Source organism: Sphaeramia orbicularis, chromosome 18 (genome assembly GCF_902148855.1).
Source record: "Sphaeramia orbicularis chromosome 18, fSphaOr1.1, whole genome shotgun sequence".
In the NCBI taxonomy this organism is placed as follows: Eukaryota; Metazoa; Chordata; class Actinopteri; order Kurtiformes; family Apogonidae; genus Sphaeramia; species Sphaeramia orbicularis.
The window spans coordinates 45,412,699-45,425,940 of record NC_043974.1 but is presented as its reverse complement, the minus strand read 5'-3'; the positions used below and the strand labels follow the sequence as shown (position 1 = coordinate 45,425,940).

The 13,242-nt window shown below is 35.8% G+C and overlaps 1 protein-coding gene across 1 annotated transcript in view; it reads right to left on the bottom strand.

The window, feature by feature from the left end:
• Positions 1 to 308: 308 nt before the first annotated feature.
• The window catches only part of LOC115438298 (protocadherin-7-like), a 98,413-nt gene continuing 85,479 nt past the window's right edge, over positions 309 to 13,242 (bottom strand). The window contains exon 2 of the mRNA XM_030161819.1: positions 309 to 685. Coding sequence (XP_030017679.1) covers positions 611 to 685 — 75 coding nt within the window. The 3' untranslated portion in view covers positions 309 to 610. The remainder of the gene's footprint in view (positions 686 to 13,242) is intronic.

Sequence of the window (13,242 nt, the reverse complement as noted above, 5' to 3'; positions counted from 1 at the left end):
TCAGAGTGAAGTTCATCTGATTTTCAGTGTGATCAGAGATTTGCACTAGAAATGATAAAAACACACTTGGTCAGGTTTAGATTTTTTTTTTTTTTTTCAGTGTAGACGTTCATAAAAGTTTAAAGTCGATTCTTATTATTGTTACATCAGAAACAGAACTAAACTAAATACAGTGTCTGTTTGAAATAAAACCTCTTAAACTCAACATAACTCCAGTGTGTCCGTCCACTGTCACTGGTCCAACTCTATGGGTTGGACTGGGGAGTCAGTGTTGTAGAAGATGAGGGTGTTGCCATGGTAACTAGGGAGCCTCTGGGCGTCCACAGGGCTCATATTACAGTGTGTTTTACAGCAGTTACTGGAGCGTTTGTATGGTTTTAGTGGTGGGCAGGGGCTGTGGGGGCTGCCGGGTGCTGGGGTGTCAGCTGTAGTTTGACTCTGTGGGAGTTAAAGCGAGTCAGACTCTATGTGGATCCGCTGTTAAAGTTGTCATGTGCTCAGGTTTGGGAGGTACTTCCAGGTTTTCTCCTCTGTCTGACGACGCCGTCTGAAGCTGCAGCTCCGGTAATTTTCCCGACGTTTGTACCGACAGGCCGAGGAGAAAGTCCCGTTAAACCAATCTGTTGCACTCAAATTTGGCTTTGCTGACCCAGGCGTTCCGGAAATCTCCTAACAGAAGGTTTTCCTGCACAGAGAGAAGACGCAGAGCGACAACAGTGAATGAACAGAGCAGCACACACACAAAGAAAACAGTGACGTAGCTGCGGTGGCCTCCCACAGCGCCCACCTACCACTGCACACCACGGTGTTCAACACATGTCCACCTGCTCTGAGGAGGTGGTGACGGTGTTTTCAGCAGTTTACATCGTTGTTGTTACATGTTTTTAGTGTCTTTTACACTGACATTATTTTACGTCATTTTACGCCAAGTAAATGTCCCAAATTTACTGTACGACAGAAACCAGACTGTTAGCATAGCATAGTTACTTCTGCTAAAATTAGCTTTGACTCAGTTTTGAATTACATGCTCTGTTAGCTTGCCTGCTAAATACATTAGCTTATGCTAATTTACGTGTTCACAACATACGCAAAGTTCTCAAACAAATCTGTAAGTGTTAACATGTGAGTTGTTAAAATTACATAGCATGTTTAGCGTAAGGACACTTGTTAGCAGCGTGGATGCTAAAAAAGTTAAAAAAAAAAAAAAAACAACTACTATTGGCAGATAAGGATGAGCATTAAGCAAAAATAAAAGAGGCAGTCACATGATGCTAAGTACTGCAACTGTATTTGGAAAAAAAGATTTTGTTAAATTTACAATTAGCTTGAAAATGAGTTAGTGGTTAAACTAGTTCTATTTTGGTCAAATTATTGATTTCTTTAGTAAGTAGGTGTGGAACAAGTGAGTTTTTTTTTTTTTTTTTACGTATTTTACATTATTGTTGTCTTTTTACACCAATTTCATTATTTTATGCAGTTTTTTCAATTTTACATCATTTTTTGCGTCTTTTGCATTGACGTCATTTTTACTATTTTACAGAATTTTCATCATTTTACATGTCTTTTTTTTTTTTTACATTGTTGGCATCTTTTTACATAATTTTTCTGGTATTTTGATCATTTTACATTATTCTTTTGCATCTTTTACATTGTTATTGTCTTTTTATATCAATTTCATTGTTTTATGGCAGTTTTTTTTTTTTTTTTTTTTTACATCTTTTGCATCATTTGAATGTTTTTACAATTTTTACGTCATTTTTCTGTTGCTTTTTGCTTTGTTTACATCTTACATTGTTCGGACATTTTTATGTCATTTTCATCTTTATACTATTTTCTTATTTTGATGTTTTTTGTTTTTCAGATTGTACCCTATTTCTACACTTGTTTTGTTTCTTTCCTTCTTGTTTTTTCATTATGGCTCATTTAGGATATGAAATATAATCTAAGCAGGTGAAAGGAAGAAAACAATAGGACATTGTTCTCCTCTTGTTGCAACATTTACTCCTTTTTCCTCTCGTTGCTCTTTAATGAATAAATTCAGATCATAAATAACCCTCGAGTTTCCTCTTTCCCTCCGGATAAAAATGAGTTAGTGGTTAAACTAGTTCTATTTTGGTCAAATTATTGATTTCTTTAGTAAGTAGGTGTACAGTAAGTGAATTAATATACAGTTTTTTCCCCAAAAAGCATAAATTAAACCGTTTCCAGGGGCATTTGGATGAATAAACGCCCTTATACAACCCGTTGTTTCGAACACATGCATCATCCCAGTGTCACGTTTCCTTTGGCTGCCGTTTAAAGGCGGCCTTCAGTGTGTTGTGTGTTGTGCGTTCTGTGGGTTTACCCTAGATACAGGATCCCAACTGGATTAACAATCTCCGCAGGATCTTTGATTAACGCCGCCTCTACCTCGGAGGCTTAACAACAGGAGGCCGCGGCCACTGAGCGTTCACATTTCTGATAAAAACGCCCGGTAAGTGAACGCGGCGTGGATCGGACTCCATCTTCTTTTACCTTTTGTGTGTAATAAATGCGAGACACGATAAGAGATGCCATCGTCGGTGAGCCGTCGGCTGTTATTTCAACCCGCCGGCTCTGGGAGACGGATTTAAAGAGATCACGACGCCGTTGATCTGCTTAAAGATTTTGGAGCGGAGTTTGCGTAAACACTGATGCTTTTTAAAGACCGTTAGCTTCAGATCAGAACGTCAGCCATTGTTTAAGTCGCTAGCGCTGATTATTAGCGCTGACCGCTCCGAGGCCGACCTGCGACGCGCTCTAATACGTGACCCGGTGACCTCCCTGCCTGCCAGCCGCTTAGAGCTAATACGTATTGATCGGTTGTTGGGGAAGGAGAGGACGAGGAGAGTGGAATATATACTTTAACCTGAACCGATTTAGATTTTAGGGGGAGATTTCTGCATTTAGGGGAAAGTTTTTCGACATTTTCTGTTGTTTTATCGATTGTGAATGATGAAAATAAGCGCTAGCCGCAGTCGTATTTAACAAAATATTGACCCAGTTGCATGTTGTGGCAACACAATTATGTTTAATCAACTGTTTTCATGTGTTTTGCATAATCTATAAAGACTCAAACATCCACCATCGACCAACAAACTCTACTGATGTAACTGTTAAATACCTGTTTATCCACTAATTCTATCAGTACATGTAAATAATTAGTGTAAAATACTGTCAGTAAAATGAAGTACAAAAAAATAAATAAATAAATAAAATAAGCAACAAAATAAACAAAAACAGTCAAAGTAATGGATAAAAGGAATAAAAATTAACAATAAATCAACAAAATAAGAAGCAATATTAACACTATAAGCCACAAACAGAGAAATAGAGGAAAAAATAGTGAAATAGGCAAGAAAATGTTGAAAAAGAAACAAAATTATCAAAAAAGATTTACTAAAAGGAAGAAAAATTTATGAAACAGCCAATAAAATGAACCAGAACAGCCCAAGTAAACAATAACATGAACAAAAAGTGAAAGAATAACTCACAAACTGAGCAATATTGAAGAAATCTGTTGAAATAATTGGCGTAAAATAAAGTTCTCTATCTTTTCATGGTCATCAGATATGACCATATTTGGACGTTCAGAGGCTCTGTAGTTACTATGGAAACACCATCATCTTCTACAGCATTGATTCACCAGTAAAACCCACGGAGTTGGATCAATGACAGTGAATATAATGAACACAAATGAAGAAGAAAAAACTAATAATGTGGAAAAATTAGCCAAAAATGTCCTAAAATAAAGTTAAAAAAAAAAAAAAAAAGAAAAGAAAAGAAAAAGAAAAAAAAGGATAAAATAAGCAACAAAATGAACAAAAACAGCCAAAGTAATGAACAAAATGAACAAAAATGAACAAAAATAATCATAAATCAACAAAACAATAAGTAACATGAACAAAATAAGCCACAAACAAAAGTAATTAAAAGTAAAAACTAAACAAAAAAAAACAAATACATGTAAAATAATAATGAAAATATACAAAATGAACAAAAGGGAATAAGAGAATTTACAAAATAATAAATAAACAAGAAAATTGATTTTAAAAAAAACTCTAATAATGTGGAAAAATTTGCAAAAAAAATTCCTAAAATAAAGAAATTTTAAAAAAAGATCAAATAAGCAGCAAGATGAACAAAAACAGCCAAAGTAATGAACAAAACTGAATAGTAAATCCAAAAATCAATATGTAACGATACAAAACAATGTAACAAATAAACAAAAGTGAATAAAAAAAACCCTAATAAAGTGGAAAAATTATCCAAAAAAAACCCCACTGGGTTTATGTTCAATTAATGAGATTTTACTAAAAAAAAAAAAAGTCACTTGTTCTTCAGTTTTCTGTTTCTGATTTAAAAACCCTGAGCTTTAATCTGAGCTTTTATGAACATCTACATGTTCATTAAATTAAATACGGTGAAAACATGATTTTCAGTCCAAAAAACAGAGGATATTATTCTACTAAACGGTTGTTAAATGACTTAATAAAGGTTAAATAAGAGAGAAAACGTCATGTGGGAACTGACACTAAAGTAGCTCTGGGTCTTTACGGGTTAATGTTAAAATTTAACACAAAAATAAATAAAGTAATAAATCCCTGCCAACTCCTGGTCCCTGCTGGGCTAATTTAAGCAGGCAAATAAGAGAGGCAGCCCGGCAATCTGGCAAAATACAAACCGACGCTCCCCGCTGGAGCTCCACGTCCAAGGCCATCGCACACACAAACCCACAAAACCCACACAAACCCCGCTCCAAAACTGGTGTCTAAAAAACACGCAACGCAAACCAACAAAACAATGAGTAACATGAACCAAATAAACCACAAACTGAAGGAAAATCAACAAAAGGAATAAATACATGTAAAATATAATAAAGAAATGAACAAAAACAGCCAAAGTAATGAACAAAATGAACAAAAATGAACAAAAATAAATAATAAATCAACAAAACAATAAGTAACATGAACAAAATAAGCTACAAACAAAAGTAATTTAAAGTAAAAGCTAAACAAAATGAACATATACATGTAAAATAATAAAGAAAATGAACAAAAATAAACAAAATAAATCATAAATCAACAAAACAATAAGTAACATGAACAAAATGAGCCACAAACAAAAGTAATTAAAAGTAAAAACTAAACAAAATAAACAAACACATGTAAAATGTAAAAGAAAATTTAAGAATAAGAAAATAATACAAAATAATACATAAATACAAATAATACAAAATAATACAAAATAATATATAAACAAGAAAATGGTTAAAATAATAATAATAATTATTATAATCAGGAAAACTTTGCAAAAAATGTACTAAAATAAACAAAAAAAGGATAAAATAAGCATCAAAATGAACAAAAATGACCCAAAAAAAACCCTAATAATGTGGGAAAATTTGCAAAAAAAAAAAAAAAAAAGACTAAATAAATAAATAAGTATCAACATGAACAAAATTGACCAAAAAAAACCTAGTAATGTGGAAAACTTAGCAAAAAAAAATTACTAAGTAAAAACAAGTAAGTAAATAAATAAATAAATAAATAAATGATAAAATAAGCATCAAAATGAACAAAAATGACAACAAAACTAATAATGTGGAAAATGTTGCAAAAAAAAAATTACCAAATAAAGTAAAAATAAATAAATAAATAAAGGATAAAGTAGGCACCAACATGAACAAAAATGACCAAAAAAAAAACTAATAATGTGGAAAAATTTGCAAAAAAAATAATTTACTAAATAAAGTTAAAAAAAAAAAATAAATAAATAAATAAAGGAAAAAATAAGCATCAACATGAACAAAAACAGCCAAATGAACCAAAATGAAAACTATATCAACAAAACAATACGTAACAACACAAAAATAACAAATGAACAAAAGTGAATAAAAAAAACTAATAATGTTGAAAAATTAGCAAAAAAAACATTACACGAGCCAACGGAGCGCGCCCGTTAAAGGTGGACGGAGACGCGGGGGCGGAACTTTTGATCGGAGCGGCGGCGTGAATCGATGATGTCACGGCGGCCACGCCCATCCCACACGCAGCCCAGATCTGTCCATCAGCCGGCGTTTGTCCAACACACAAACCCAGGCTTGTCAGTCACACATTAGCAGCCAAGTCAGCAGCAGCAGAGGAGGAGATGAGGCTGAATGCTTATTAGTGCCTGTGAAATCTGAGCCCAAAGCCTCTGCTGCATTCACAGGCAGAAAGACAGAAAAGCACCGCTGCGCCGCGCTAAGAGGATTTTTTTTCCTCCTTGGTTTCTGCAGCAGAAGCAGAAGCAGAAGAAGACAACGTTTGTGTTTTGCACAAAATTATACACGAGTAAAAAAATCAGGAAAATGACAACGACAACGGCGATGAAGCCTTCTGTCCGACGCAGACGTTTGAAACAGCTGATACTGTTCGCAAACTAAACAGCGGTTCTGCTAGCGAAAGAATATGAGGCGTTTTACAGGCGTCTGCAGATTAGCACGGTGGTTTTATCCCCGAGAGGAAACTGATGGGGTTGAAAAACCAAGCCAGAACAGAGGCTGTTCCGAAAAACGCACACGTGAAGCTAAAGCCAAACACGAAACACCACAAATAAACAGAATTAGCAAAAAAAAAAGCTTAAAGGGGTAAATCTGAATATTTACAGTCAAAACCTGTGACACAATTAAGCTAAGTTGACCTACTACAGAGCATTAGCATAAATTAGCTTAGGTGTTTATTGACTACTTAGTGAAAATGCTTAGTGTGAGTTTATGTTAACATCTGTAATGTACGCCTACAGCTAGTAAAAGCCAAAACAGAGGTTGTTCCTAAAACGGACACGTGAAGCTAAAGTCGAACCCGAAACACCTGAAATAAACAGAATTAGCTAAAAAAAAGCTAAAGCTAATCTCATATTCATAACATTTAAAGAGGAAAATATAACCAGTTTAGATTGTGTTTACAGTTAAAACCTGTGACACAGTTAGGATAAGTTGACCTACTACAGTGCATTAGTATAAGTTAGCTTAGGTATTTGTTAGCAAAAATGCTAAAGTAAAAAAGCTAAAGCTAATCTCATATTCATAACACATTTAAAGGGGTAAATCTTAATATTTACAATCAAAACCTGTGACACAGTTAAGCTAAATTTATCTACTGCAGTGCATTAGCATAAATGAGCTTAGGCATTTATTGACTACTTAGCAAAAATGCGTTGCGTGAGGTTACATTCACACCTGTAATGTACGCCAACAGGTAGGAAAAGCTGTCCTAGGTGACAAGTTCCACACTTGCGGCAAATAAATGTCTCAAATTTACCGTATGACAGTAATCAGACTGTTAGCATAGCATAGTTCTGCTAAATTTAGCTTTGATTCAGTTTTGAATGACATGTTAGCTTGCCTGCTAAATAGGGTAGCTTATATGCAAAGTTCTCAAACAAATCTGTAAGTGTTAACATGTGCCAAGTACTTAAAATGACTTAGCATGTTTAGCGTAATGACATTCATTAGCAGCGTGGATGCTAATAAAGTAAAGAAAAAAATATATATATTTGCAGATAATGATGAGCATTAAGCAAAATAAATGATCAATCGCATGATGCTAAGTACTGCAACTGTATTTGGAAAAAATACTTTGTTAAATTTGCAGTTAGGTACATTAGCATGAGTTAGCCTTAATTAAGTGTTGCATCACATGGTCAGTTAAGTCACGTTGTGTGTTTACACATTAAACAAACTTGGTATAAACATGATCAAACTCAGTTATGTCTTTAACTACTTCCAGTCAAGTTAGCATTAGCATTAGCATTAATAGTGTTCTTCCAGCAGTCTTCCAAGCTCCACCCTCTTGTCTAAATATGGGCTGTAACAGAAGTCCTCACTTTACATCACATGGAGAGTTTTGTAAGAAAAAAAAAAGACCAAACTCTTTATAAACGACTCAAATATTATCGTATTTGTCCGATTACATTCACAAAAATTTACTAAATAAAGTAAAAAAAGGATAAATTAAGCAACAAAATGAACAAAAACAGCCAAAATAATGAACAAAAATGAATAATAAATCAAGAAAACAATACGTAACAATACAAAACAACATAACAAATGAGAAAATTTAGAAAAAAAATTTAAAACTAATAAAAATTAGCAAACCTGCTCAAAAACGAATTAAAACAAACTAAATTCGAGAAAAAAAAAAAGTCAAAACTAAATAAAACTCAACTAGAAAAATCCCAAATTATTATAACCTTGGTCGTAATGCACATGTGTAAAGGATAAACTGAGAATCTGAGGCAGGATATTGTTAAAATTGCAGGTTTTTTTCGTGCGGCGTTTCCAGTCGTTTGTGTTATTCCGATTTTTGTAGACGTCAACATTATCATCATTTAATTGGGCTTTTTTCACTGTTATTATTTTCACTTCAGATCATATCGGGCTGAATGCACTGGGCCGTCGGACTGTGGTCATCAGCGCTCTTCCTGTTCCTCCGTCGTGTTTTGTCGCTCAGTTTGAACCTTCGTTATCTTAAAAAAATTGCTCCAAAACCGAAAACAGATCTTTAGAATGAGCCCACACACACACACACACACACACACACACACACACACACACACACACACACACACACCAGTGTTTCAGTATTAATTAAAGCACACAAAACGTACACACCCACACACAAAAACACCCGTGTGGCGCTTGGAGACGATGGACGTGGCGTTTAAATGGATGTGACATTAAAACAGCAAACACCCCCCCACCCCTCCATCCCATCATCCCCAACCCCCCCCCAACTTTCTTTCTCGGATTGTGGCTGGTTAAGAATCTCTCTCTCTCTCTCTCTCTCTCTCTCTCTCTCTCTCTCTCTCTCTCTCTCTCTCTCTCTCTCTCTCTCCTCTCTCTCTCTCTCTCTCTCTCTCTCTCTCTCTCTCTCTCTCTCTCTCTCTCTCTCTCTCTCTCTCTCTCTCTCTCTCTCTCCTCTCTCTCTCCTCTCTCTCTCTCTCTCTCTCTCTCTCTCTCCTCTCTCTCTCTCTCTCTCTCTCTCTCTCTCTCTCTCTCTCTCTCTCTCTCTCTCTCTCTCTCTGCATCAGTGTTGAAATAACGACGTCCGAACATATTTGTCAAACAGATGCGTCTACTTTACACTTGTGCTGAAGAAGATGCAAAGCTTTCTGCGGCGCTGGTGTTTTCAGCGGCGCCCATGCACAGCAGCTGTCAGTCAGAGTTTGACCGGATTGAAAAAAAAACACACTCCCACTCGTGGATCGGCTCAACAGCGCTAGAAGCTATTACTGCAGTTCCAGATGCATCACAAGTGTGCGAGAAAACGGCCTTTATCGCACACAAACACACAAACACACAACACACCAGGCCCGTAGCTTACACAAAACACAACACGGGGTTCTTAACTGGACAAACTGGGCAGGATACTTAACCCTTTAAGCGCCAAAGTTACAATACTGACACAAGTAATGGAACCTTTTACTTTATACTAAGGTTTAAGTGCATTTGTTTTAAGGATAAGATGACAAAAAAAAAAAAAAACACAAAGAAAACATCCATGTAAATATGTTCAGTTAGTTCAACTTGAATAAAAGTTACGCAATCCAACATGGCCGCCGCCCTGTGATGTCACTGCAGTATGAGTTTATGTGTAAACACTTCAAACATACAGCTGTTTGAAAAACGGATATCACCTGAACTTAACTGAGTTTGACACTCCTGTTATAGATGTATCAGCCCTGTTATAGATGTATCAGCCCTGTTATAGATGTATCAGCCCTGTTATAGATGTATCAGCCCTGTCATAAATGTATCAGCCCTGTTATAGATGTATCAGCCCTGTCATAAATGTATCAGCCCTGTTATAGATGTATCAGCCCTGTCATAAATGTATCAGCCCTGTCATAAATGTATCAGCCCTGTTATAGATGTATCAGCCCTGTTACAGATGTATCAGCTCTGTTATAGATGTATCAGCCCTGTTATAGATGTATCAGCTCTGTTATAGATGTATCAGCCCTGTTATAGATGTATCAGCTCTGTTATAGATGTATCAGCTCTGTTATAGATGTATCAGCCCTGTTACAGATGTATCAGCCCTGTTATAGATGTATCAGCCCTGTCATAAATGTATCAGCCCTGTTATAGATGTATCAGCCCTGTCATAAATGTATCAGCCCTGTTATAGATGTATCAGCCCTGTCATAAATGTATCAGCCCTGTTATAGATGTATCAGCCCTGTCATAAATGTATCAGCCCTGTTACAGATGTATCAGCTCTGTTATAGATGTATCAGCCCTGTCATAAATGTATCAGCCCTGTTATAGATGTATCAGCCCTGTTACAGATGTATCAGCTCTGTTATAGATGTATCAGCCCTGTTATAGATGTATCAGCTCTGTTATAGATGTATCAGCCCTGTTATAGATGTATCAGCTCTGTTATAGATGTATCAGCCCTGTTATAGATGTATCAGCTCTGTTATAGATGTATCAGCTCTGTTATAGATGTATCAGCTCTGTTATAGATGTATCAGCCCTGTTACAGATGTATCAGCCCTGTTATAGATGTATCAGCCCTGTCATAAATGTATCAACCCTGTTACAGATGTATCAACCCTGTTATAGATGTATCAGCTCTGTTACAGATGTATCAGCCCTGTTATAGATGTATCAGCCCTGTTATAGATGTATCAACCTTGTTATAGATGCATGTTATAGTTGTATCAACCCTGTTATAGATGTATCAACCTTGCTATAAATATATCAACCCTGTTATAGATGTATCAACCCTGTTATAGATGTATCGGCCCTGTTATAGATGTATCAACCCTGTTACAGATGTATCAACCCTGTTATAGATGTATCAACCCTGTTACAGATGTATCAGCCCTGTTATAGATGTATCGGCCCTGTTATAGATGTATCAACCCTGTTATAGATGTATCAACCCTGTTATAGATGTATCAGCCCTGTTATAGGTGCATGTTATAGATGTATCAACCCTGTTATAGATGTATCAACCCTGTTATAGATGTATCAACCCTGTTATAGATGTATCAACCCTGTTACAAATGTATCACCCCATTATAGATTTATCACCCCTGTTAAATATGCATGTTATAGATATATCACCCCTGTTATAGATGTATCACCCCTGTTATAGATGTATGTTATAGAAACATCATCCCTGTTATAGATGCATGTCATAGATATATCACCCCTGTTATAGATGTATCACCCGTTTTAGATGTATCACCCCTGTTATAGTTGCATGTTATAGATACATCATCCCTGTTATAGATGTATGTTATAGATGTATCACCCATGTTATAGATATATCACCCCTGTTACAAATGTATCACCCCTGTTACAGATTTATCACCCGTTACAGATTTATCACCCCTGTTATAGATGCATGTTATAGATATATCACCCCTTTTATAGATATATCACCTCTGTTACAGATGCATGTTATAAATACATCATCCCTGTTATACATGTATCACCCCTATATTAACTGTATCACTCCTGTTACAGATGCATAGATGTTTTTTGTTTTTTTTATCATCGTTTGTCATAAGCTAACCAAACACCAAACACACGTCCGTCGTGGACAGACTTCCGTGTAAATATGTCTGAAACGGGGCTGAATGTGGACGCTGAATTCCAGTGGCTGTGGTCCCTGTTACAGATGCATCACAAGTACAAGAAAATGTCCTTTATCTCTGACAAACATTGCACACGAGGCCCATCCACAGTTGACAGAAAACACAGATCAGGTTCTTAACTCCACAAACTGGGCAGGATAATTAACGTGGCAGGCGAACGGGAAAACAAACCATATTTTTAGACTTCCTCCCAGTCGAAACATATGTGCTTTGGAGCGACTTCCACGAGCGGCAGACAGGCATACGTGTACTCCTGCAAACATGTTTGAGCGCTTCATCCCGCCTCTCGGTGAGTATCAACCCGAGGATTGACCATCAATGGCGCCTCGTCCCCGTTCAATCTGCTCAGTGTTTGATCTCGGCGAGGCAGAGCCAAAGAATAAACAACTCGATCACAGAAGGATTTTGCATACAAGAGAAAGGCAAAGAGATACAAAGCAAACAAATAAATGTGCCAGCCCGTATGAGGAATTCTGGGCTGCGTAATTAGGCGACATTCATAATACATGACCGGAGGGAGAGAGGAGGAAGAAGAAGAAGAAGAAGAAGAAGGAGGAAGGTGGAGGAGAGCGTCGTCGTGGCGATGCTGCATCCACCAACGTTGACATGTTAGGAGTTCAGTAATGTTCTACCTTGACTTAAAACTAAGCTCTTAATAACAATATGATATATATATTAAAAAAACACAATGAGTCTGTTTATATGAGCAAAAAAAACCAATAACTGTTATTAAACTGATGTGATGTGTTTACATGCACTTCAGAAATATAACAATTAAAAAAAAAGATTAGTTTTTTTTTTATCAGGACATTATCACTTTAATGATTGTGTTTGTAGTAAATATTCGAAGTGCATACAAAAGTTATAGTTTAGATTAAAAATGGTTGATTATGCAAATCTGATTGTGTGTGAGGTGATTAAAAAAGTGTATGTGAATGGTTTGTGTTCCTGTAAAAAATATACAGAGAAAAAAGTGTGTTAACAAAGCTAAAGAAGTGGAATTAATTTATTTATTAGTTTGTAAAAAGGGGGCGGAGTCTATAAGTTATTCTTCTTCCCACTCCTTTTCGAGCGAAGAAAAATTTTGTTTGACCTCGTTGTATGGTTCTTTGTTATCTGATGATTCTGTGTGCTCCAAATAAAACTAAACTAGCTACAAAAAAAACAAAACAAAAAAAACAACACATTTCCGTCCATTATCGGATTTCTTTCGGAGTTCGCACGTGCATAGTTACGGCAGAATTAAACTTCCTGATAGTGTCTTCAACTCATGTCCTTTTTTTTTTTTTTTTTACATTTATGCGCAGATGTAAAATCATAAGCCATCAAAAATAAGTAAAGGCATATTTTTAATATTTCAAAAATTTGTGAAAAATCCCCAAAATCTAAATTTCTCAAAATTGCCAACAAACTTTGTAGACATTGTCCCAAGAAACCTACATATAAAATTTTTAATTAATCCGACAAGCACTTAAATAGAAGATTGTTGAAATGTAGGTATTGGTGACCTTAAGTTTGACTTTTCAAGGTCACTCAAGGTCAAAGGTCATGGACCCAAATGAAAGT